The sequence below is a fragment of the Magnolia sinica genome, chromosome 3 (assembly GCF_029962835.1).
Source record: "Magnolia sinica isolate HGM2019 chromosome 3, MsV1, whole genome shotgun sequence".
Lineage (NCBI taxonomy): Eukaryota > Viridiplantae > Streptophyta > Magnoliopsida > Magnoliales > Magnoliaceae > Magnolia > Magnolia sinica.
The window spans coordinates 88,749,848-88,774,758 of NC_080575.1; the positions used below are offsets into that span (position 1 = coordinate 88,749,848).

Sequence of the window (24,911 nt, forward strand, 5' to 3'; positions counted from 1 at the left end):
GCAGGTTCAATCTCATACTTCAAACCTGAGTAAAAAGTAAGATCAAGCTCGGCATCCCATCACCAGATCGAAACACTTACCAACCTGCCCAAACACTTAAAAGAGCACCTTCGTCAACTCCAAGATTCCCAGAGTTCATCAGGAACATCTTGTCCCACTGGTCAACTAAGGAGACAAGTCAACATAGCCCAGGTTGGTATGACCTAGGTCGACATAGCTTAAAGTGACACACCACTCCCAGGTCAAGTCATACTTCCATTGCACATCTCCGATGGTCTCAAATAATTAGATCTCACCCAAGAAAGATCCGTCCAAGGTCTTCTCCAAGGAACTCGAAGGATATCTATGACACGCTCGGATCCCCGAGATCTTCACCAAGGATCTCGGAAGATGCTCCTACGAACCTGAGATCTGAATCCACCTCCAATATGCACCTACTAAATAGAGAGATTCCCTCTAGCCATCGCATTTCTTAAAGCTATAAATAAGGTACCTCTAATTAGGGGTGCACACGGTTCGGTTTGGTCCGGTTTTGGGGTGAAACCGGAACCGAACCGTTCCTAACGGTTCTAGGAAATTTGGAACCGAAACCGAACCGTTGGCACCCTGGAACCGAACCGGAACCGAACCGTTAAAACCGGTTCGGTTCCGGATCGGTTCCACGGTTCTTGGCTTTTTATAATCCAACTCAATTGCAAGCCCATGTCCATCCATGTTGTGGTCCGTTTGAAGAATGGTTTAGATGTTATATAAGGTGTTCAAAAATACATTTACGAAAATAATTATTCTAGAGAAAATAATTATAAGGTATGTAAAAATACATCGGTTCGGTTCAAGGTTCGGTTCCACGGTTCAGTTCTACGGATCGGATCCACGGTTTGGTTCTACGGATCAGTTCACGGTTCGGTTCGGTTCTACATACCCCAAAACCCAGAACCGAACCGATGTCACCGGTTCTTTGATTTTTGGAACCGAAACCGGTGCACTCTAGAACCGGACCAAACCGGACCGTTTGGTCGGTTCCGGTTCGGTTCTACGGTTCTACCGGTTAAATGTGCACCCCTACCTCTAATGGTGAAAGGCGCGCACTATCTTTAGCCGTAAACCCTCAATACTCGACTAGACTCAAATCCATTTCCTGACTTAGGCATCGGAGGATCCCCTGCTCCAATCAAGGTCTTCCTTGTCAGTTCCATGTGTAAGTAAGCAGGTCCAGAAGAGGCTAACTAGATTTATGCATCAACAATACCTAACTCATTCCTTTTTCATCAACGAGGTCTTTATTGGAAACATTCGGTTATAAATTTTATGTAGGAGATATATTAGTTGGAGAATCTGCAATTTCCTAATCCAAGGCAATTATACGAGTGTAGATGACCATAGGTCTTAGGCCTATATCGGCTAGTGGCGACTCTTAACTCTTGCAAGCATATGTAAGTTACCTGTCTACACACCACACAATCACACCCTAATAATGCGTGCATACCTACCTCGTATGAAGAGTGTGAACACAAATGGGGCACTATACCGGGGACTGCTCATGTAAACACTAGTTAAAGCCTCACCTTGAAACACGGGGTTCATGAATTTTAAGAAATTTCAAGGTACCGGTTCATTTAGGTTTTAAGTTCTACACTTTTCCACACTCTCCATTTCTAGGTTTGTAATTTTCATTGTTTTACTTTCCATACATTACATTTTTACAGTTCTACGGCTCTCATTACTTCTGTTTTTTTTAATTTACTTTCCAATCATTTAATTTCTTATCATTCTTTTGTATTTTCTATTTCCTTGTACATTTCCCTTTCGAAACCAGAAGCATATGCACCACTTGTAAGCATGATGCCACATAAGTTGTCCTATTCAGGGTCGTAAGAAGCACTTTCCAGTGTCGTTGTTTAAAAGGTCATATGAAAAGTACACCTTAGCACATACAAAAGCAAAAAATCATACTGATCGAAGTGGCAAACAGTGAAGTGTGAGCTGCCAGTCGGGTGTACTATAAAAAAAAAAAGAAAAAAAAAGACCTAATCTATTCTTGATTTGGCATCATTTTCCACAGCCATTCCTACGAATGCCTAACAAAAATGATTCTTTAGAATAATATGCAACTCGTGATGGCCCTAACAATATCTGGATCAAATTGTTGATGGGACCTACTTTTGTGCAAACAATCTGGACCGCCCATAATAAAGGCCGTTGATCAATGGTTAATATTTGTTGAGTTGGTATAATGTTTTCATGGTAACCAATAAAACATGGATTGGACCTAATGGACAGTATGGATCAACGAATGGAACTGAATTGAATTGTCCACGTGGACCAATGGTCCAATGCTGCTTGGAGCACACTACACATTATAGCATTTCTCTTTGAAAAATGATACAATGTAGCATGCTATTCACCTTTCATGCCTCTTTTTTTTTTTCCTGCTCATAAAGTGCTTTTACATCTCATCTTGATTGGACACATGCCCTGTAATTCATGAGCAAGAGCATTTTCATGGTGGGCCTCACCTAATAATGGCCCAAATCTCTCCCATGCGTGCTACCTTGGCATGCGCGCAGCAATGCAATCATTTAGTTTCTCACTGTGCGAATCACCGTAGGTTAAACAAAAAAGGGACGGGATTAGGTACACGGAACAGGCTGGGCCTCTGAGGGTCCCACCGTGATGTATGGGTTTATCAACACCGTCCATCCATTTTTTTCATATCATTTTAGGTATGATCCAAAAAATTATGCATATCAAAGGGCTCAAATTGACCACACGGTGGGGATCAAACTCCCACCATTAAAAACTTATGGGGTGCCAAGCTGATTATTGTTATTAATGTTGTTGTTGTTGTTGTTTTTTTTTTTTTTTCATCCAGGTGTATGTGACTCCATGGATAGGTCAGATGGCAAATAAATATCACTATGGGCTCTAGAAAGGTTTGAATGGTGGATGCCATTATCAGTGTTGCTTCCTGTGGTGTGGTCCACTCGAGCGTTGAATCTACTTCATTTTCGGACTCCACCCTAAATTGATAGGAAAAAAAAGGATGGACGGTTTAGATAAACCCATACACTAGAATGGGCCCCTTGGAACCCCAGCCTGTCCCAACTTCGGGACAGGCGGGGTAGCATCCGCGTCCAGAAAAACAAAGAGGGGGATTTTAGGGGAGAAAAGGAGGACACGTGTGTAATCTCGTCCATGAACCAGGCAAGCTTTTCAGGAACATTCTCCCTTCCAGAATTCTGACAAATCAACAATTGCAATGTACGTGTGGCCCTCACGATGAGTGTTGGCGTCGACAATACATTGAGACATACCATCGGATGTCCATTTATTTCAAATGTGTGGCCCACCTGATGAATGGACCATTGTCGTTTCCATCTTAGTTGATATCTATGATCCAACGGACCCTCCGTACGGATCCGACGTCAGCAGCGTAAAATACCAAATCCAGAGACTTCTAATAGCCTCTGGCTTCTCTTTACTGAGCATGGACCATTCGTGTGCATTCGATATGGGAGAAGTTGGGCCCATGGTCCATTCACGGTGGAGCCCATCACATCAACAGTGAAGACTATCGAACCCTGCATCAGGTGGGCCCACGGTGTCAATGAGCTGATCGAAAGATCACGTCAGATCAATTCATTAAGTGGGCCTAAGAGTGGAATGGACCCACCTAGGACTGGGTTGGTCGGCCCTGTGAAGAAAAGATTCAACATTGAGGTCTACGTTCTTCTACTTTTCTTTTCTAATGATATCCTCTGTCTATAACAAGTCCCATCATATGAATGGTTTGGATCACTGAAAGTCCTACCATTCTTTTTATACAACGGTGGTCCACTTAATGATTGGGCTGGGCCATTCATCATTCACCCAGGCCCAAACCAATGCAAGCCCAGCCTAAATTTCAAGCAAGGACCTGCCCTATAGAGCCACGCCCCGGTCCATTGCCACTCCTAGGTGGTCCACATGTAGAAATAAATAAGGAGTTTCTACTTTCAACATACACAAAAACACTATGCTGTGGATGCACCGCCCCATGTTTGGGCTGGCCATGTACAAGATAGAGCCCACCTGATGTACAGCTTTGATGTCCCACACAAGTGCCAGGTTGGTACGTGTGACCACATGAAGATGTGCCTGTGGGCTCAGCAAAAATCAGAAATCCCCTCCATCTCATCTCTTGAAGATTGCAAGCACAAACACAAGCTGTTATTCAATGAACACAAAAATATTCTTGATTTTTCACACATATTCCTCTTTTGCATATGGATAATTAACAACAAAGACCTTAATCTCTTCTATAATTGCCCAAAAACCCCATTTGATTTTTTTTTTCTATGATCCCAAACACAACACCATTGATCGATATTCCCATTTCACTAAGGCTGTTAATCTCAACCTTAGATTCTATATACACAAATAAGAACAAACAATGATGGCCTCCTCAGGTGACTTCTCACATGGGTGTCCTAATCATCGGAATGAGCGTGTCCTGCGCCGCCACGACGTTCATGCACTTGCATGGGCATGCAACGTACAAAAACCCCATGTCATCTACTTACCTTTGGTTCTGTCGATCGGCCAGCTGGCGTCGCCTGGCCCCCGCCGAGTGCAACTGCGGCCGATTCAACGTGCGTGAGTAGATACTCGTAGATCTTCTTCCTCAGCTTCTCAACTGTCTCGGCTGGGACAGGGCATCCCTCGCCATTCTCCTTCCCGGCCCCGATATCATCTAACCAGTCATTCACCCTCTTGAGCTGCGACAGCATACCCGCGATCTGACCCTTATCCGACAGTGCCGATGCATCCACATCGGCTTCTAGGAACTTCTCAATGAACTCCAAGAACCAACCACGAGATTCCACCCTTAAGGATTTCGCCAGGTCTGATGCCTCATTGAGGCCGCCCCCTCGGACCCACTCAGGCGGAGGTGCCCGTGGCTTCTGACTCATGGCTAGTCCATCCCCAGCCCGGCGTGCAGTTGTAGTTGCAGTCAGTTTGGAGCTGATAGAGATCCGAGCCTTGCTTTGAGTCTTCAATGCCGAATTTCGAGTAGAATTCTCTAACACCACCATCTGTTGGCTGCTTGTAGTATTATGCGGCCCACGATTTGTAGCCGAGCTGGAGGTGGGTTGTTTGTTAAACACTGTAAAGGAAGATAGATCAGTGGCTAATGCGGCTTGAACCCATGAAGCAGCTTGTTTACGTCTCTCTGATGAGATCTTCAAAGCTTCTTCAGATGGTTCATCTTCATGATCTGGTGGTGATGATCCTGCAGGAAGAACCTTTGACAGGGACTCTGCGATCAGGCCCGCTTGGCACAAATTGGCATGGAGGGTTAGAAACTGTTCAACTGCAGGCTGTGGGTTATCTTCCTTGGCTGAGGAACTGAGATCAGTATATACACTGCAAAAGAAAAAAAGAAAGAAAAAAGAGTGAAAACGGAGGACTGAGTTATAGTAGATACATGGTCATCAAAAGCACAAGAGCTTCGATTTTCGCAGGTGGGTCATCCGACTTTGTGCGTTCGACTCAGCAAAGTCATTGAAAAACCTGACAATATCATAAAAAAATTATCTGGGTATTCAACTACTGGACCATTCTTCTATAATAACTCTTGAGTCATCAACACACCTGAGTTCTAGATCGGTCCACAGGCCTTGCAACATCGAGAAGGCAGATTACTGAAGCTTCAAGGAGTGAATTTCATTGCATTCCAAATTGCAGTTTACCAAAGATTGATACTTTTTCTTGTTTTGAATGTATTCAGGAGTTTCAAATGCATCAATTCATGTCTTGTCTATGAGAAATAAGGATTTCAAAGACCTTTGGCTGGGTTTGGCTGTTCAAATCAGCACATTTTCCCCACCAAATCTCTCCTCTTTTCTCTTTTTTTTTTTTTCTTTTTTCATTTTCCCCATTTTTGTTCTTTATTAAAGCCCTTGAGAGCAATAAACTTGCTGAAACTAGCAATGGACAGGCAATAGCATTCGATTCGCATGTAAGATTGGCATTCCTAGCTTCAACCAGGTTACAAATGTTCAAATAGAAGACAAGAAGATTCTGCAAGCTATATGGCATTACAATGCTGAGGAAAGCTATCACTGTAGTGTTCTAGTGTTTGCTAAAGGTTGCTTTGGGAAAGCACAATGCGGCATGGAATATGTGACGAGCAAAAGTTGGTTAATCGGTTGGCTTCAGGATGTAGATATTCTATAAAAAGGAATTATATGATCCCTACATGATGCTTTTGAGTATGCTAGGGCTTTTGGTCCTTTTTGCAAGTGAGGCCCATCATTCAGTGACCAAGCATTGGTTTATAGGGCTCCACCATGAACAGATTATACCATGAAAATTAGGACAACTCCCACCATTTGAATTGTGGCTTGTAGATAGATGGTCCACATTCTAGCTTAATCCGTTTATTTTCTTTCAATCGATGACTTTGTGCAAAGAGATTTGGGAATTGCTGAACTTTTCTTCAAGTTCAACATGGAAATTGGGCTGAGTATCAACACTTGGGATTGCCACACTCCCATAGCTTGCTTGATCTTTCCTCATATGTGCTTTCCTCCACTCCCCTACGAAGTCCCTACACATGACTATTTTGACTCGCCTTTCAAATGTTCTAATGTAATAAAATAGAAAACGCTTTTTTTTTTTTTTTTGGGATAAGTGTGGGCTCAAAACCAAGATAATGTTGAAACAAACCGTTTTTACACCTGAGGCACAGGCTCAAACCTAAGACCCTCGATGTTGAAACGCAGTGTGTCTGCGACTGAGGCACAGGCTCAAACCCAAGACCTCTGTTAAAACAAACTGTCTGCCACTGACGCACGGACTCGAACCCAGATGAATGAATTAGACATGGAAAGCTTGATTACATGGACTCCATAGAATGACAGTTCTAGATGGCATCTCCACCTTGAAAGATGGAATAAACATCAATGGATGGATTAGGACCAGCTGAAGAGACAATATAAGGCAAAATGCCTCTACTCATCGTCACCATCATCATACTTATGCTGTAGCTATTTTGGTCGGCTTGGCAAGTCCTATTTTGCCGATCATACCCAGAACAGGATTCTCATGATTGATGGCAAAGTTCTACGAAAGCCTGCCAAACTGACATCAACCTCTCCTTTACTCAGGCCTGTTTGGCACCCTGAAGGACAATATGGCACTGTCAGACAAGCACTTACTGACTGCAATTATTATGGCCATGTCAGCAGTTTGCCTGTCGTCTTGCCCAAATATCATGATGATAATTGCTTCATGAAAGAAGGTAAAAATACTAAGAGAATGGAGGCAAGATGCCAGACAAATACTGATGTGGTTGAAATAATTACAGTCGTCTGCAGTTGTCTAAGAGGCTGATAAAGCTTTTGTTTCTATGACCAAGCAAGCTGTTTATCCAGAGATTCTAACACTGGGGCAGTCACAATAATGGCTCCATGAGAGCTCTGCGTGGGTTAACCAGAGAACCTCAACTGAACTAGTAATTGCATTTTGTGCAACTGCCAATTGCAATACACCAAAAGAAAGCTGGCAACTTCGTTAACAAAGCCTTGTCCAAGATATTTGGGGCCATCTTTATGAATCCTGAATTTCATTTGCCAATCACTCCTATCTATAAGCCCTGTCCACAGTAAGTAAACAAGCCTTCATATCCCTTCTACATGGCATAATATGCTAACAGCATGTGGAAGAGCAAAACAGTTAATAAGAAAAAGAGAGTGCTGAGTGTGACCTTTTCTCTCAAATCCTATGTGTAAAGACAAAAAGCAAAGACACACCTCAAAAATCTTCAGAAACACATCATAAAGACTTGAGGCCCTGTTTGGCAGACACCTGAAAATGTGTTGCTTTGATTTTAGTTAACAGTAATTATATATAAGAGATCTTGATCTATAATAAGCATTAGAGATCAAGATCTCTAATACATATTTGCTGTAACTAAGATAAGATCAACTCATTTTTTGGTGTTTACCAAACAGGGCCTAAGGTTTCTCCATGATTGTGCGTGTCTACGTTCCTTGTCTCTTATTTTATTCACATGGGTTACATTTCTATTCACGTCTCCTACAGTCCATGCACATTACAGAACCATCCCAATCTGCTTTATTTCATCCTCCCTGGTCTTTCCACATGTTCATCTTCTCAACATTCCCATACTAATGTTAATCCTAGTTCGATAGTCAAGTTGGTTAGTATACATTGAGGGAGGGAGGGGGAGCCCACTCTACCCCTCTTATACAAATTAATAAAATCAGAAATGACAAAAGAATCCTTAATATTAAAAGCAAAAACACCCAACAAGTTCCAAACCAACATAAACAACCAATAACAAAAGAAAATGCCTAAGAACCAAAGCTAGGTGGGCTGTACAGTGGTACAATCCACATCCACATACTTTAAAACTTCCCCTCAAGTTGGAGCATAGATGTTGTCGACTCAAGCTTGGAGTATATGCATGTAGACTAACTATGACGAAGTGCCTTGCTGAACTCATCAACAAGTTAATTCTGAAACTGTCCATATGATGTAGAGATTTCACCATTAGAGACCTTCTCATGTATGAAGTGATGGTTGACTTCAATATATTTAGTTCTTTTATGATAGACCGGATTGTTTGCAATGTGGGATACTGCCTGGTTACCACACAACTGCATAGATAGATTCATTGCAAAACTCAATTCCTACAACAGTTTCTAAATCCAAATTAACTCACTAGTATGAGCCATTGCTTAATATTCTGCTTCAGTGCTTGATTGAGCCACAACAGTCTGCTTCATACTCTTTTATGTGACTTTCCTCTTACAAAAGTGCGGTACCTAGTAGTAGACCACTTATCTGCAAAAGAACTTGTCCAATCTGCATCAATGTACCATATGATCTGAAGATTCTGTTTGTTCAAAATTCCCTGACCTGGTGCTCCATTAAGAAACTGTAGAATTCGAACAACTTCATCCATGTGAGGTACCCTTGAAGAGCTTATAAACCACCTCATCATACTCACAACAAACAATATGTTTATCCAGATGATGGCTAACTAGATACATTTTCCAACCAATCTTCTATAAATCCTTGGGTCTTCAACTACATCTCCTTGATCATCAACAAATTTATGATTAGGATCCATAAGTGTATCAATTGGCTTAGTACCAAGAAAACCCATCTCCCGGAGCAAATCTGGAATGTATTTCCATTGAGACAAATTAATCCCTTCCTTGGATCTGGTAACTTTTATACCAAGAAAGTATTGAAGATGACTCAGATATTTTGTGAGAAAATGTCTTTGAAGATATTTCTTGAACTCCTCAATCCCCCTATTGTCACTTCTCGTAACAACAATCATCAACATATACCACTAACACAATAAGACCCGAGGTGCTTTCCGTAAAAAGATAGAATGATCAGCATAACTTCGAACAAAGCCATTGTTCAACATAAACTTTATTGAATTTGTCAACCATGCACATGATGATTGCTTCGGTCCATAAATCGCCCTACGCAGTTTACATACCTTGTTTGACCCCCATGAGCAACAAACCTAAGTGGGTTGCTCCATATCAACTTCCTTTGTGTGATCACCAAGGAGAAGCAAAATTTTTTTATAAACGTCAAGTTAGAAGAAGAGTCGGCCATGATTAACAACCACATAAAGTATAACATGAATGGAGCTAATGTTCACAGTATTGTTATCAATACATGTATCACTAGTTGAGGATACAGAAACATGTATCGATATCCCTAATACCTACAAATGCCTTGCTGATTGAGGGAAACATTGGCAAAACACAAGGAAATGGTAGAATTTCTCAATGAAACTCCAGGAGATGCTAAATAGACATATTTGCATATTTAGGAATCAAATCATTGCGACTCATAGCATACCATACCTGCTTCAACCATACCATCAAGGTCAACCTTAATGGTGTGCACTCATTAGCAACTACCATCACGTGTACTGGCAAGTAGACTGATTAGCTCCCAATATTATTCCAATAAAAGCCATTTCCTCTTCCTTTGCCTGCTTCCACCTCTTATGTAATAATGTGTCCCGGTATAACTTGTGAATGGAACAAGAGGGCAAGAATAGGGCAAACTTAAGAAAAGTGGGAGATAAATATTGAAAATAGACATATTTGGAGATATGATGATCAATACACACACGATACCTTTTCTTAAGGCAATAGGAACACCAGGAGAATTCACTGGATTGTTAGGCTCAAAAGAAGATATGGTGGATGACATATTATGATTGGCCGGAGTGGAAGTAGACCCCTCCTAAAATAGAGACCCCTCTATTTAAGATATCTAAAATACACATTTTTGCATATTTAAGAATCAAATAATAGCATACAAGATGCATATTTGCATATTTAGGGATCAAATAAAAAGTTTCCCTTTAATGGAGCCTAACAGCATGTATCGTTGACTGAGAGAAACATGGGGAAAATGGTGGGATCCATCCATCCATGAATGCACATACGTAAGTAGAAACACACATGCATGATCCATCCATTCATGCATGCGTGCATACACACACAGACACATATCTTCTTCTAAGCCTGATAATCCAATGAATTTCTCCAGATGGGTGGAAGTAGTTGAGGCCACAAATGTAGTCATAGGAGTGGAAGCAGCTGCAAAAGCAGGAAGAACAAGCTGATTCTACAGATTTTTCAGCAACTTAGAATACTCTTCTTTAGTGAGAGTAACTGTCTCTCCAGATATGCTTGGTTGTTGATTTGCAGATGTAGAACTAGCCGGATGAGACCCATTGCTCTCTCCAATGTGAGACGCCTAACTAGCCCATGTCAAATTTTCATGGAGATCCTAACAATTGTCAACAAAAAGATTTGTAAGCCCACAATGGGTGCACTACCTAGGTTCACGACCTCCTCCCACTTTACCGCAGCCAACTTGATTACCTTTGCCACCATGATCTCTAACTCAGCCTCAAATAGTAAAAGATGTTAAAGCAGAGTTGTTATTGGCTCCACTTATAAAGCCAAGAGATACATGTTGGAGGCGAGCATACACCTCATTCAAAGATGATATATCTACCATCTGTGCACGAACCGGTTCATATTAACATTTCAAACCGGAAAAAAACTTGGCCATGCAAAACTCCTCTTCTTGCCAATGTTGCTTCTCCAACTCTACAGTAACAAGTTGATACACATTCAGCTTCGTTAATGTTTCTTTATGTTTTGAATAATATTCATCTAGTGATTTATCTCCTTGTTGAAGCTTAAATATTTCTTCAAATAACTGATATGTACAAGAGATATTCTCTCCAGATCAATACCTCTCATAATACATAACACCTCCTTTGCAGCATCCAAAAACATTAAATTCGAACTAATGGATGGTTCCATGTTCTTCCACAACCATATTATAATTTGAGCATACTCCTGGTTCCATTGATCATACATACTACTGCTCTTATCAGGGTTCTCACTAGCCAAATATTTTAATTTTCCCTTGGCAGTTAAAAACACTTGAATGGATTTGGACCACTGAAGATAGTTCATTCCATTTAATTTAATAGAGGGTATTTGGACCCCTAAAATAAAATGGATTTACGAATCTAGTCTCAAATCACTTTACATCTCCATTGGAACAAGGGATTAGAATAAATGCCGTAAGAATATGTGAACACAGGCTGGCCTTTTGCAATAGATGAACATCCAACTTGCACACTTTACACGATATGCACACTACACTTGGGGCATGTTTGATTTTCCAAATATCTCGTAAATACCTTATAAATGGGTAATGATTATTTCCTTCAGTAATTACCACATGGTTCCCGATGCTTGATTTGACGGGCCTACTTTTTTAACACAAAAACCGAGGTGCGAAATATATGTGGGGCCCACTATGATGCATGTGGCTTATACACACCATCCATCCGTTATGCTAGCTGAATTTAGGGTATGAGCCAAAAATGAGGCAGATTTGAAACTTAGTGGACCACACCATAAGAAAAAGGGAACTAAACACTTACTGTTAAAAACTTCTTGGGGCCATTGTTTCCTTTGGTGTGGGCCACTTGAATGTTGTATATGCCTCATTTTTTGGCTCATGCCTCAAAATGTCCTGTTGCGAAGGATGGACGGCGTGGATATGTCATACATATCACGGTGGGGCCCACAAATTTAAACTAGACCTTTTGGACTAGTTTTCGATGCAGAAATACCAACGTATTTTCAAAAAGGGTGAAAATGTTATAATTCCTTATATACAAGGCATTCACTAAGGATTTAGAAAATCAAACAGGCCCTTGAAGAGAATAACCGGCCCACACGTTCCAACCAATCACGGGGGTTGATGGTCATGAATAGTATCCGAAGAAGGCAATCAGCCCACACATCCACATGTTCCAATGACACACACGAGAGACAATGAACACTAACACTTCTTTCACCTTCTCATGCATGGACCATCACAAAAGCTGGACACAATAAAAAAGGAAAAAGAAAACCACTTGGTTTCTTGAAAGATTTTTAGCATAAGAGGGATGATATGGACCAAAATGAAAGAAGGAAAAAGAATTATAAGATAGAAGAGAGGTGGATTAGGTTAGAAACAAGGATGCTCTGATACCATGTAGCTAGCTAGATATATATATATATATATATATATATATATATATAGAGAGAGAGAGAGAGAGAGAGAGAGAGAGAGAGTTGGGAGAAGAAAGAAAAGATAGTTAGGGTTGACGCCCCCCCACTCTTCCCCTTCTATATTAATTAATAACAAAGACAAAATTACCTAACAATTCCCAAACCAATATAAACAACTAATAACAAAAGAGAATGATTAAGAACTGTACGACCCACATCCACATCCGTTAACAGTTAGTTCACATATTCTCCATGGGGAAGAGCCCGTGCTTGAGTCCTGTGGATGATGGTTTTGGCGAGGCAATGGCCCTAAATGTACCAAAAAATCTATGTTAACAGTGCAATGGACAAATGTTCATTCATCTGACTACCCAAAAAACTATGTTGAGAGTTCAATGGATAAAGTGCTCATTCATCTGACCACGCAGTCACCAGAAATGGTGATACAATTCACATTGCTTGTATGCCCGCTAAGCTTTTGTTCAATGGATCTTGTAAGGACAAGGCCCATAGGTGATTGTTCAAACAATTCGATTATCTCAACCAGTGCCTTGATTCCATTCAGGAGGATCCTCTGCTCATATCGCCCTCTAACTGTCAAACACTGCCTCATAAAGCCTAGTCAGTCAGGTAGTTGACTCATAAAACTTCTCTCAAATTTCATAGGCATGCAGTGATCACATGGCACTCTAGAAGCATATATCCTCACGTCATCCTCAAGTCCGAATTTTAAATCTCTCCATTCTTTTGAACAATAGAACCATGGCCAAGAAATCATTTTGAGGAATTGCTGGCCATCAACATTAATTAAAGTTGCATTCTGAATACTCCAACTTGGTTCTGCTAATTTTTAAGCTTCTAGACTCTAAACCCTCCCTCCAAACCTCCAATTTAGCATTTGAACCCTCTCTAGTATCTTCCACAAACAACGTTCACCAAGGGGTCTCATCTTTGAACAATATGGTTAATTCATCTATAACAAATGCAAAGTTGTAAAGGGCTAAAGGCTTAATGTTGATGCCTGAAGAAGACTAATGCTACTGAGAAATCATCGGTCATGTCTCACACAAGTCATCATCTCTCAAGTAACAATACCCTCATACATGTGTTTAATGACGTCAGGGAAGCCTGAAAAATAAGGAACTTTATGGTTTCAACATTGATGGCTCCACGTTTTGCTTGTTTGCCTAGGATGGGGTTTTAGATGTGTGAACCGATTCCTGAATTTCATTGGTGAAAGATAACTGGACCATTTTCTAGTAGTCCATCATCTGAAACATACTATTCTCTGGTAGTAATATATTGCTGCTGAGATTTTGGTGAAAATACATGACAATTATTTTTCGTACTCAATGGAACCCTATTCAATAGGCATGGGCAGCATTACATATGCTTCATTTAAATGGATCAAAGATCCAAAAATGCCTGATCCTCTTGATTCAATTCCTTTGGATGATTAAATGTGGAATCCATATACAGATCCCGCATATCACCCTTTAGGGAGAAAGAGATAAAAATCATCCAGCCACTAGTAGAGTGATAAACAAATATTATGATTAGGGGATGGTAGCCTTAAATCAGAATGCATATATTTAACTGAGAAGAAATGGGCTATTGAAAAAGGTGATGAATCTTGAGATGAGAAGAATCCATATAGAAAAGTGAAAGAGAATCCAGCCGTATGAATAAGAAAACAAATGCAAAACACCAAAATCAGCATAAAAAATTATTCATGCACTGAATGATTCCATTTAAGCATGCAAAATTCATCCAGATGTGAAATCAAATAGCAACAATCTATTAATGGAGCATATCCATCGTGCACATATACTAAGCTAAAGAAAATCATAAAATACAGAAAGATTAAAAAAGTGAGATCTCGATCCCTAACACCTACAGTGTTCATGTTAACAGTAACTACGAATTAGAGATCCTGATCCCTGAGACATAATGTGTTCATGTTAACAGTAACTAAATATTAGAGATCAAGATCTCTGATACATAATTTGTGTAACTGAAGCCAGATGAACTCATTTTTATGCGTCTACCACATGGAGCCTATGCAAATTAGTACAGAAAGATTAACATAGCTAAGCAATTTACTAGATTTTCATCTAGCACTTACCTCAAGCAACGGATCAAACTCTCCGCAGCAGAAGCTTCTTGTATGGCCTCGACGGCAGCAAGCTGTGCTGCATCCCTGTGCCTCAAAACTTCCTGAAAATCAAAGCGCGTAATGGAAAACATCATTCAAATGCTCTGTCGTGGCCAAAAGCCAACCAAATCATTAGAATAGTTGAAGCTAAAATCAAGAGATCATTGTGCTATTGAGTGAAAGCTGCCAAACTCAAAATCTTATAAGAACCTCTAGCATTTGGGTTGAATGGCTACAGTTGTAGCTTATCCACACTAGAATAAAAACATGAAAGTATTTGCAGACAAATCAGGTAGCAAGAAACAGGCTCTGAAAAATTTTCTATGGAAATATGGGGTCATAATTAAGAAAACCTTATGAATTCATACTTTTCCAAGTTTTGCGAGAGAGGGAGGGAGAGCGGCCCACGAAATGCTACCATCTGTCAATCTTCTATTACTGGTAACAACCTTGACTAAGTTGCCAGGGATGCCATTATTAGCAACTTCTGATGTTTTCTTTATAACAGACGCCCGCAGCTTACTTGACCTATTCGGATCATCCAAAGATCCATTTGCATTTCCTTTCTTCCCAGGCATCTGGACCTTATTGTCCTCTTTAGATAAGGGCTTGTCATTTGCTTGCAGCTTCTTCCGAGGAGTCTGGTATACAGAAGAATTAGATAAAGTTATTGATTGACTAACAAAGGTAAAGCACCAAAAACATGTGGGCTGCCTTTAAGGGTAAATAGAAATTTTAAACTAAAATTAAATGCAACAGTTCATTGATAGGCAGTAATCATATACAGTCAGCCAATTGTAGTGTCCCTACCATCCCTTTTCATACATCTATTTAGGAAATGAAATCGAATGAAGTTATTCACATTTGTCAACGTGAAGACAGTGCACCTTGGCCACAGACGATCAATAGTTTAAACTCAAGTGTAATTAGTCTGATTATTCAAAGAACAGTTCTGCAGGCATGATTTGATTACAAACCCAATTGACAGCTTTCTATCCATAAAGATATTTTTCTTAGGAAAAAGGCGCTCGAAAAATCTGACAAGGACCCTTAACCACCGAATCTCATTTGTAATTTGACACCAAAAATAAGAACAAAGAAGAACCATGAAATATTTGGCTGATCCACAAGCTTACATTGTCCAATAAGAACCAAAATGAGTAATTCATGTTGACTTTGGGGTCAAGCCACAAGTCAACTGGATGGTGATTGATTTTGCAACCTTCATTCAGGGATTTGATCCCAGCTTATCCACCAAACAAATGTTGAAATTCTGGAAACCCCAATTGGGAAACAGATCGCCAAGCTCATCGAATACAAAAAGAGTGGAAATCATCAAAGGAAAACCATGACAAGAATTCCTATCTCCAAACAAGGATGTGGACGCATTTTTAGAAGAATTGTTTTCTTTTTCAAAAAAACAAAGAAGACTTGAAGAAAGACTTACAGAAGTGCTCCGAGCATCTTGTTTTGCATCCATATTGGCTGCCCTTGAAGTCAATTTTTCCCTCCCTTTCATCTCCACATTCCCTTCCCAGCTTTTTCTCAAAGCCTTCGGCCCCAATTCAATCCCTTGGACCCAATTCCCTATCGAATTCCCGATCGGTGACTGCTTTCCCACCGAACTTGCCCTGAAAACGGAGGTAGCTTTCTCCAGCAACCCCTGCCTTGTGGTAGGCTTCTCTGGCCCTTTGATCTTCGCTTGCTGCTTGACACCATTCGCAAACTTCTCAAACGATGTGGGCAATGAATAGCAACTCGTTGGAGATGACGGGATCGACCGTGAATTCACTGATTTTGACCTCGCCCCGACTTCCTTCTTCTCTACAACACTCAGTGCAGGCTTTGAAAGAGAAGATCTTGATCTGTTGAAAATGGCCTTCGTGTCTGACCCTTCGACCTTCATTCCATTTGATTTCAATAATTTCAATTTCTCTTTCTCCCCAGTTAGGCGGCCATTTGAGCCCTTGGGCGATGTTCTCTCCATGGGGTTGGATCCCGAAGGATTGAGGAAGCATAGGGAATGTTTGGCAACCAGATCTTCGGGGCTGCCAACGCACGGGTGGCGACCAGGCACCGGCCGCACTCCTCTGAGAATTGGGACGGGTGTTGCAGCCTCGAGCCGCTCAACATGGATGAACTGACCCAATTGCAGCTTATCGCTGAGGATGAGATCGTCATGCTCGTCGGGGAGGGAGGCATAAGTGGCATGTGAGGAATCTGAGACCTTGAGATAGAATCCCTTGTTCGGAAAGAGCTCGCCGCCTGCAAGCGCAGGGACGATGCTGACGACCTGCAGCAGTGACGAGCGGTGCTCACCAGCTACCTTCACATCGGTGTTCATGTGCTGTAGAAGCTTCAAGAGGACTCCTGGGACCAAAGATGCCATTACTGCAATCCCTAAAGCGCATTACTCTTCAAACCCAAATTGAAAAAAATATACAAGATACTCAGGATTGTGAGAGCTCTTCAGCAACACCCTAGATGATGGAAATTCAGGCTGTATACTTTCAATGGATAATTCACAGCATGTGAGCTATCATAGAGGGGAAATCTCTGTTCTCTCTGCAAACTCAGAAGGAAAAACTATAGCTTTGCTTTCTATTGGTCCTAGAGAGAAGAACTACCAAAATCTGCGAAGCAAGATGAAATCATTCAACCTTTCGAGTCTTTAACGGTTGGAGAGATGACAAAATGTAATATTCTCCAAAACCCAGATAGAAAACTCGAGCTTTCGTTGATGCCAGAGAGAAAAACCCAATAAAATCTACAATATCCAGTTGGAAGAGATTCGAGCATTTAAAATTTCAAGGATTGGAGAGATGAAAAAACGCATTAATCCCAAAAACCCAGATGGAAAACTCGAGTATTTGCCCACTGTTTGATCCTAGAAAAAAGAAGAAGAAGAAGAAGCAGAAATCTGCAATACCCAGGTAGAAAGATTCAAGCTTTTGAGTTTTCAAGGGTGGGAAAGATGAAAAAACACATCAATCTCCAAAACCCAGATAGAAAAACTGAGACTCTTTGCTTTCTATTGGATTGTTACAGAGAGGAAGAACATTGATAGGTGAGCAAAACCCAGATGGGAAAACGAATAAAAAAGATTCTAAAGGATGGATAAGACCTTCTGGGAGTTTAAGAACATGGAAACTGTAGTGTTGAAGATAGATAATAAAAAACAGAAAAAGGTGAGTATGATTGCAGGAAGAGCTCTTCTATGATTGAGTTACAGCACATCCAACCAGCATCTGACAACCACCTCTCTCTTTCTCTCTATCTTATTCTATTCTTTCTTCCTGAGTGGGTTTGTTGCAGAAATGAGGAAGAACATGGAAACCGAGCAAATTACAAAAGGCCTGCCAAATCCACCAAGGGAAGAACTGCGAGCGTTCCAGAGAATAATGCCCTTTCCCCCTTTTTATTTAAATATTTATTTGTTTATTTTTGTACAGTGTGTGCGTTTACCACCGCTTTAAAAGTACTCGACGACTCATCCATGTCAACGATGACGAGCCAGGGTCGGGTAGTGGTTAGCCCAAACCCAAAACAGGCCTGTTTTTTCGGTGCGGTGGCGTGGAGGAGGCGATTAGAGCTTGTGAACGATGGCAGGCCACGATCACAGTTCAAGCATTGCCGAAATGCCAAGTGGGCCTATACTCGATCTGGACCGTACAAGAGATGGGCTGGCCCAACTTGTTTATGCCCTTAGGTCTACCGATGTATCAGGCATGGAAACTGAATGGTTGAAAACGTTGGCTCCGTTGAACAACTTCAACCGTCGGATTTCGCCCACTGAACATTTTTTTCTAACCATCCATTTGATAACTGCAATTTGGATGGTTAGGATCGCTGGATCAGTGCCAATTTCAGGCTACGGTGAATGCGTCACCAGAGGTTAGCCGAAAAGGGTGAAACTAGCACAGTAACTACTAACTCTTTTCAGGAATGACTGCTATGTTAGTTCTACACCATTTAACAAGCTGACACGCACGATGCATGGCTCTCCATACCATCCAAATTGTGGGTCCCAGTTGTAGATGCAGCATATCTCTAAAATCACATTGATCAAGCGATCCTAACCATACAACTAATGGTTAATGAATGGTCGAAATCATAAGGAAATCAGAATGTAATATTACCTTCTCCTCACAAATGTTCCATCATGCTCTATCTACATCTGGGTCAGCAATTTGGACGGTCTAGATTGCTGTACGACTATCCCATGTGTGCTTCCTAAACAGTGGGAAACACACATGGAAGTGTGGAGGATTTTTTTATTAAGTTGTGTGTGAAGCAGAGCATGTGGTCGGTAGTGGCATGTCGGCCTGTTCATTAGGCCTTCTTAGATCCCGGCAACCACCGCCGGGAAGTAAGATCCCGGCTGCCGGGGTCAGATTCCGGCGGGTTGTGTCATGTGCGACATCAAGGGCCCGATATTCATGACAACGACTTTGAAGATATATAAATGCATGCCGCAGGAAACGCTACCCGCACATGGCTTTTACGCACCAGTGCTCATGCTGACAAGCGTACGAGATCTGGACCGCTAATTTGGTGGGCCAGAGCATAAATGGAAATTAGCAAAAAATCGGACGGTCCCAAGTGCTCGATTTATGGTAATTATGATCACTACCCATTGATTTTCTGGGCCGTCGCCCTTACGCGATTGGACGGCTGATTAGTGGTCTCACCTTATACACGTGTGCAACAAAATTCATGGGTGCTCGTGCTGTCGTGCTCCATTCGCCACCGTCTAATCAGATAGCGGGAGGAGCGGCAAGTGGACCTGGATTCCGTGGTGTAGCAGACAGCACCGACGTCCGTACTGTGTGCTACTGGAAAAGCTTTGTGGGCCCACCATGATGTAAGTGTTTTATCCACGCCGTCCATTCATTTTGGCAGCTAATTCTACTATGTGGCACTAAAAAATAGATGGATAAAAATATCAGGTGGACCACACTATAGGAAGCAGTTGTGATTGAATGTCTGCTATTAAAAACTTCCTAAGGGATAGAAATTTTTTGGACCAATCTGACCCGTGTTTTCCCTACATCCAGGTCTGTGTGACCTAATCAACAGGTTAGATAGAAAATAGACATTACATTGTGGGCCACGGATTTTTTTTTATACGGTGGGTGTTCAATTACCTTTATTTCCTGTTTTGTGGTCCACCTGAGATTTGAATCTGACTTATATTTGGGCTCATGCCCCATTTGAACTGGAAGAATGGATGGACGGGCGTGGATAAAACGCAAACATCATGCTGGGCCCACAGATCTTCTCCAGCAACTCACTGTACAACGTCGGTGTTGTGTGCTGCACTGGGCAATCCGAGTCCATGGCAAGTGTTCTCACTCGTATGAAATGTCACACGGTCTTCTCCACACACACGCCAATATTGGGTATATATGCGTGATCTGAGCTGTTCATCAGGTACCGTGCACCATGAGAATGCATTGGACTGACCCAAAAAAAGTCTGGCCAACAAATGAGAACACACGTGCAAGTTGAACAAGGGCCACTGATCGTATTTTCCTGACAGTTCATTTCTCTGATGCAAATGCGGTCCACCTGGTCAACGGATCACTCTAGTTACTGGCCAGGTCATGCTCATACTACGCCCTGCCTCATTGATTGGTCAGATTTCTCGTACATTACTAAAGTTAGCACGTGCGCTGTGATGTCCCATCCATCTCACGCGTGTACACAAAGCATTCCTCGTTAGGTAGACAGTTGGAGAAGCCAGCAAGCGGCCGGAGCAGAGCTGAACGTTGATCGTAGACGTATTTTGCCAACGTCTAATCGTAATTATGAGTGTGGGCCCCACTAGCTTAACGTACAGACACCGATTTATTGCTTGTGTTCAGAAATGATCAGACATGGTTGTCGGCCATCCAAACCGTGGAAACGGTGGGACACGTCCTGAAAATCACCTGCGATGAAAAGCAGGCTAATCCACTCATTAGGTTAATCACGGCCGTACATTGAGTCAGGCCTCAGCTGTTCATGGATTTTGGGAGCATCGGGCATGGTTCAGATGTCCTAACCGCATGACGCCAGGAGATACAGGCCTGTACCGTTACCGACACAGTTTTTGGTCGTAGGGCGGAGTATGTGTCCGCATCCCATTCTAAATCTGGCCCAAGTAGACGGCCGAGATTAGCCTACCCCGCTTGGAATCGATAATGTTGAAACGAAGTTATCTTCACTCGGTCTACCAAGCGAAATTAGCCACGTATCTTGCCCTGTACCAATCCATTGATGCAGTAGAGAGCTGGGCATTGGACCAAGTCGGATTGGATTGGGTCCAACTCGATCCGTTCTAACATCTGCATGAGCTGATCCAAACTTGATCCGATTCGGGACCGAGTCTGGGACACCTGGCTCGAACTGATCCGATGCACGGTTGGCCTGACCCGAACGGAGTCGGATTGGGTTGGGTATGATTTGGATAGGGTTAGATTTGTGGGTCAAACTATGAGATATGTGTTATATCCAAATCGTCCATCCATTTATAGAATTCATCTTAAGGCTTGAGCCGAAAAATAAGACAGATCTAAAGATTAGTTGGCCCACACTGCAAAAAAGCAGTGGGGATTGAACATTTACCATTGAAATCCTTTTAGAGATCATAAAAGTTTCGGATTAATATGAAATTTGTTTTTCCTCTTTATCTATGTATTTTTAACCTTAATAACAGATTAGATGGAAAATAAACATTATGGTGGGCCCTACAAATTTTTTAGCGGTGAAAATCTTTATTCTTGCTGCTCTTTGTGGTGTGGTCCAGTTGATCTTTGGAAATGATTTTTTTTTTTTTTTTTAATGCTTCGAAATGATCTCGAAATATGGATGAACGTTGTGGATATAATAAATACATAATTGTGGGGCCATGTAACTTTGATCTCATTTGAGCCATTTGTATAACTCGGAGCTTGAGGCCTGTCACTGCTCTTCTTTGCAAGACACGTATCTAAACCAGCCTATTGATGTGCTGGGCACGAAATGGATACATGCTACGGCCTGTGAACGCGGATTAGATACTGAGAGGTTGAGTTTGCGTCACCAAGTTCTGTAGACCCCACTATGATGTATGTGTTATATCCACACCGTTTATCTATTTTTAGATATCATTTTAGGGTATGAACTAAAGAATGAGGTAAATAAAAATCTGTAGTGGACCACACTAAAGAAACCAGTGGGGAGAGTGATTTCCACCGTTGAAACTATCCTAAGGTCCATCGTAATATTTATTTGAAATCCAACCTATCAAAAAGTTTTTTTTTTTTTTTTAAAGGAAAAAAAAAAACATAAAAAAAGGAAAACACAAATATCAGCTTGATCTAAAACTTTTGTGGCCCTTAGAAATTTTCAATGGTGGGCTACTGTCCCACTATTTTCTGTGCTGGGGTCCACTGGAGCTTTGGATTTAACTGGTTCTTTGCATATTGCCCTAAAATGATCTCTCCAAATGAATGGAAGGTGTGGATACAAAACATACAACATGGTGGCGCCCATGGAACTTGTTGACGTAACTTCAGTAGCTAGTCTCGCTACTCAACCTGTCACTGACGTGAGTGGTTAACGTGCACAGCACGTCTCTTAGTAAACTCTGTTGGGGCCCACCGTGAATGCATGTGGTTTTTCCACACCATCCATTCATTTTTTCAGACCATTTTAGTGGTTGAACCCAAAATTGATGCATATCCAAAGCTCAAGTGGACCATACCATAGGAAAAAAGTAGAAGTATTGATTTCCACCATTGAATCACTCCGGATCGGATTGGATCGGTCCAGATCGGATCCATTCGGTTCAGATCAGTCCGAATTCACCATGATCCGACCTCGATCCAATGAACGGTCGGATTTGACTAATCCAAGTCGAACCGCATCGATACAAGCCTTTGGTTTGGTTCGAATCGGGTAGGATTAGGTCGGATCAACCGGATCAGACCAGAAATGCCCAACTCTATGTAGGACACACCTGTAAGTAATCAAATTTGATGATGAACGGCTCTGATCATCACTTCATGCGTCCATGCACTGTAGATGTCTTTGGCTCAAGTGCATACCTAGAGATGTATAATCCTATATATTTTAGATTAGAGGGAGAGGGCTAATAGACCCTCTTATTCATAGACATGATCCTATGCATGTGAGTCTTGTTAGAGTGGCTTGCATGTGTTAAAAAGAAGTCTCCAGCTGAGAACAGGAAAGAGCTTTGAGTGGCCACCGTGATGTATGGGTCTTACCGATACTGTCCATTCAATTTTTCATATCATTTTAGGGTGTAAGGCCAAAATTTCATATCATTTTAGGGTATAAGGCCAAAAAATAAAAAGATTCTTCGCTTAAGTGGACTACATATGGGGATTAAACTCCTATCATTGAAAACTTTTTGAGCACTGTGAAAGTTTTGAATGGAACTAATATTTGTGTTTTATATTTGTACATGCTTACATAATTTTATAAATAGGTTGGATGGCAAATAAACATCAAAGTAAGCCCTGAAAAAATTTCAATGGTGTAAATCATTATCACCCCTATGGTGTAGTCCTCTTTAGCTATGGATCTACTTTATTTTTGGATTTGTATTCTAAAATGATATATAAAAAAATGGATGCATGGTGTGTATCAGACCCATGTATCATGGTGCCACTCAAAGCTATGCCCATTCCCAGCTCGAGACGGCGACTAATTAGCTGTTTAAAAAATAGAAAATATAGAAAGAATCGCTGGGAAGACTCAGGATCATTTGAGTCATTCAACTGAGATCACTTGAGGATAGAGATGAGTCACTCATTTGGACGGTGATGGAAAAACTCGATTTCAATTTTTAATGGGTTGGGTAGTTGGGCTCCTGTGTTGATTTTGCAGCATCTAAACAATAGTAGAGAATTATGGTTTTGTTGGATATTGAAAGTTAGAAAACTTATCAATTTGTATCAGTTGAGGCGTGACGTGAGTCACTCGGCTTGAAATCGAATTTGCTCCCCTTGGACAACGTCTCAAGTGTAAAGGGTTTCTAGAGCAATCGACCTCCAAGATACAACGACTATGACCCGGTCTCAGCAGTGCACTCACTGTATACGGGCTCGAACCATTTGTAGTCTCAACCCGAACTAGAAATACTTAAATACAATTTTTAAAACAAAACCTGACTTTTTAAATCCACTCCAAAATCCAAAACTTAAAAGCAGAAATTTATTTATAGACCTTGTGAAGACACCCTTAAGGGTATAGAGACACCCTTTCAAAAAGGTTGTGACTATTGAGTTTAAACCCAATTGGTGTGACCCTTAGGTTTCAAAAAACATAACTTTTCAAAATAAAAATTGAAAGGATACAATCTTTTAGACTTAAGTGAAAAAACACATCCGTAAGGGCCCGTCTCAATGGATATTTTGAAACACTAAATTATTTTAAAATAATTTAAAATACAACAATCTCTTACATATTTCAAAATTTTTAATATTTCGGGTTAAGATGGAAAAGTTGTGCAATGGTGCGGGTGTCATCATAGACTTGAACCGACATTAGAATAAGCATAACAGGTCTACAGGAATCAAGTGACACCATAGTCTTGAACCTGATTCCTTTTGATATAGATTGCAAGTACATGTCACTTACACAACTTTTTCGCTATAAGTGATTCTGCGGTTCAGTGCGTTTCAGTCATGCACCATTACCTGGATTTCATGAGTGCTTTAGAGAATTCGCCTAGATTCTTATAGAAAGCAGACTCCACCTCCACACTCATATAAGTGAATTCTATAAAGTGTATGTAACAATTGGGTACACCACCAAATATATGGTTATGAATTCATTAAGAGTTCAAAAACTTATTATTCTTCATTGTTGCTCGCACTATACATTATAAAAGGGGCTTATTTATATCAGTGCAATCGTCCACCTCATGCCTTATTGTTTACCCATTGAACTTATCTAATAGGATTTCTACTCATATAAGTTGGGTTGCCAATACTGGTATCTCATATTATTAGACTCAACCACATTCTCTTCGATGTATCATTGACTAATCTTTTAGACGGTCATTTAGTCAGAGGATTTATAACCCGTAGGCCTTTTACCCCCACCCGTCATTAATCTGTTAGGCT

At 41.1% G+C, this 24,911-nt stretch overlaps 1 protein-coding gene across 1 annotated transcript; it reads right to left on the minus strand.

Annotated features, from left to right (window-relative positions):
* Positions 1 to 4,320: 4,320 nt before the first annotated feature.
* LOC131240174 (uncharacterized) lies at positions 4,321 to 18,188 on the minus strand. Its single transcript, XM_058238258.1, has 4 exons — positions 16,241 to 18,188; positions 15,162 to 15,434; positions 14,764 to 14,855; positions 4,321 to 5,406 (listed from the first exon to the last, which is right to left on the minus strand). Exons 1-4 carry the CDS (start codon positions 17,180 to 17,182, stop codon positions 4,551 to 4,553), a joined length of 2,163 nt encoding a protein of 720 aa, XP_058094241.1. The 5' UTR covers positions 17,183 to 18,188; the 3' UTR covers positions 4,321 to 4,550.
* Positions 18,189 to 24,911: the final 6,723 nt, after the last annotated feature.

Bases quoted from the DNA above. Each gene is read 5' to 3' on its own strand.
- LOC131240174 (XM_058238258.1), bottom strand. From the start codon at position 17,182: ATGGCATCTTTGGTCCCAGGAGTCCTCTTGAAGCTTCTACAGCACATG. The intron at 14,856-15,161 runs GTATGAATTCAT...TTTGATTTTCAG, and splicing joins CTCTCGCAAAACTTGGAAAA to GAAGTTTTGAGGCACAGGGA. The intron at 5,407-14,763 runs GTAAGTGCTAGA...TTTCTTTTGCAG, and splicing joins AGTTTGATCCGTTGCTTGAG to TGTATATACTGATCTCAGTT.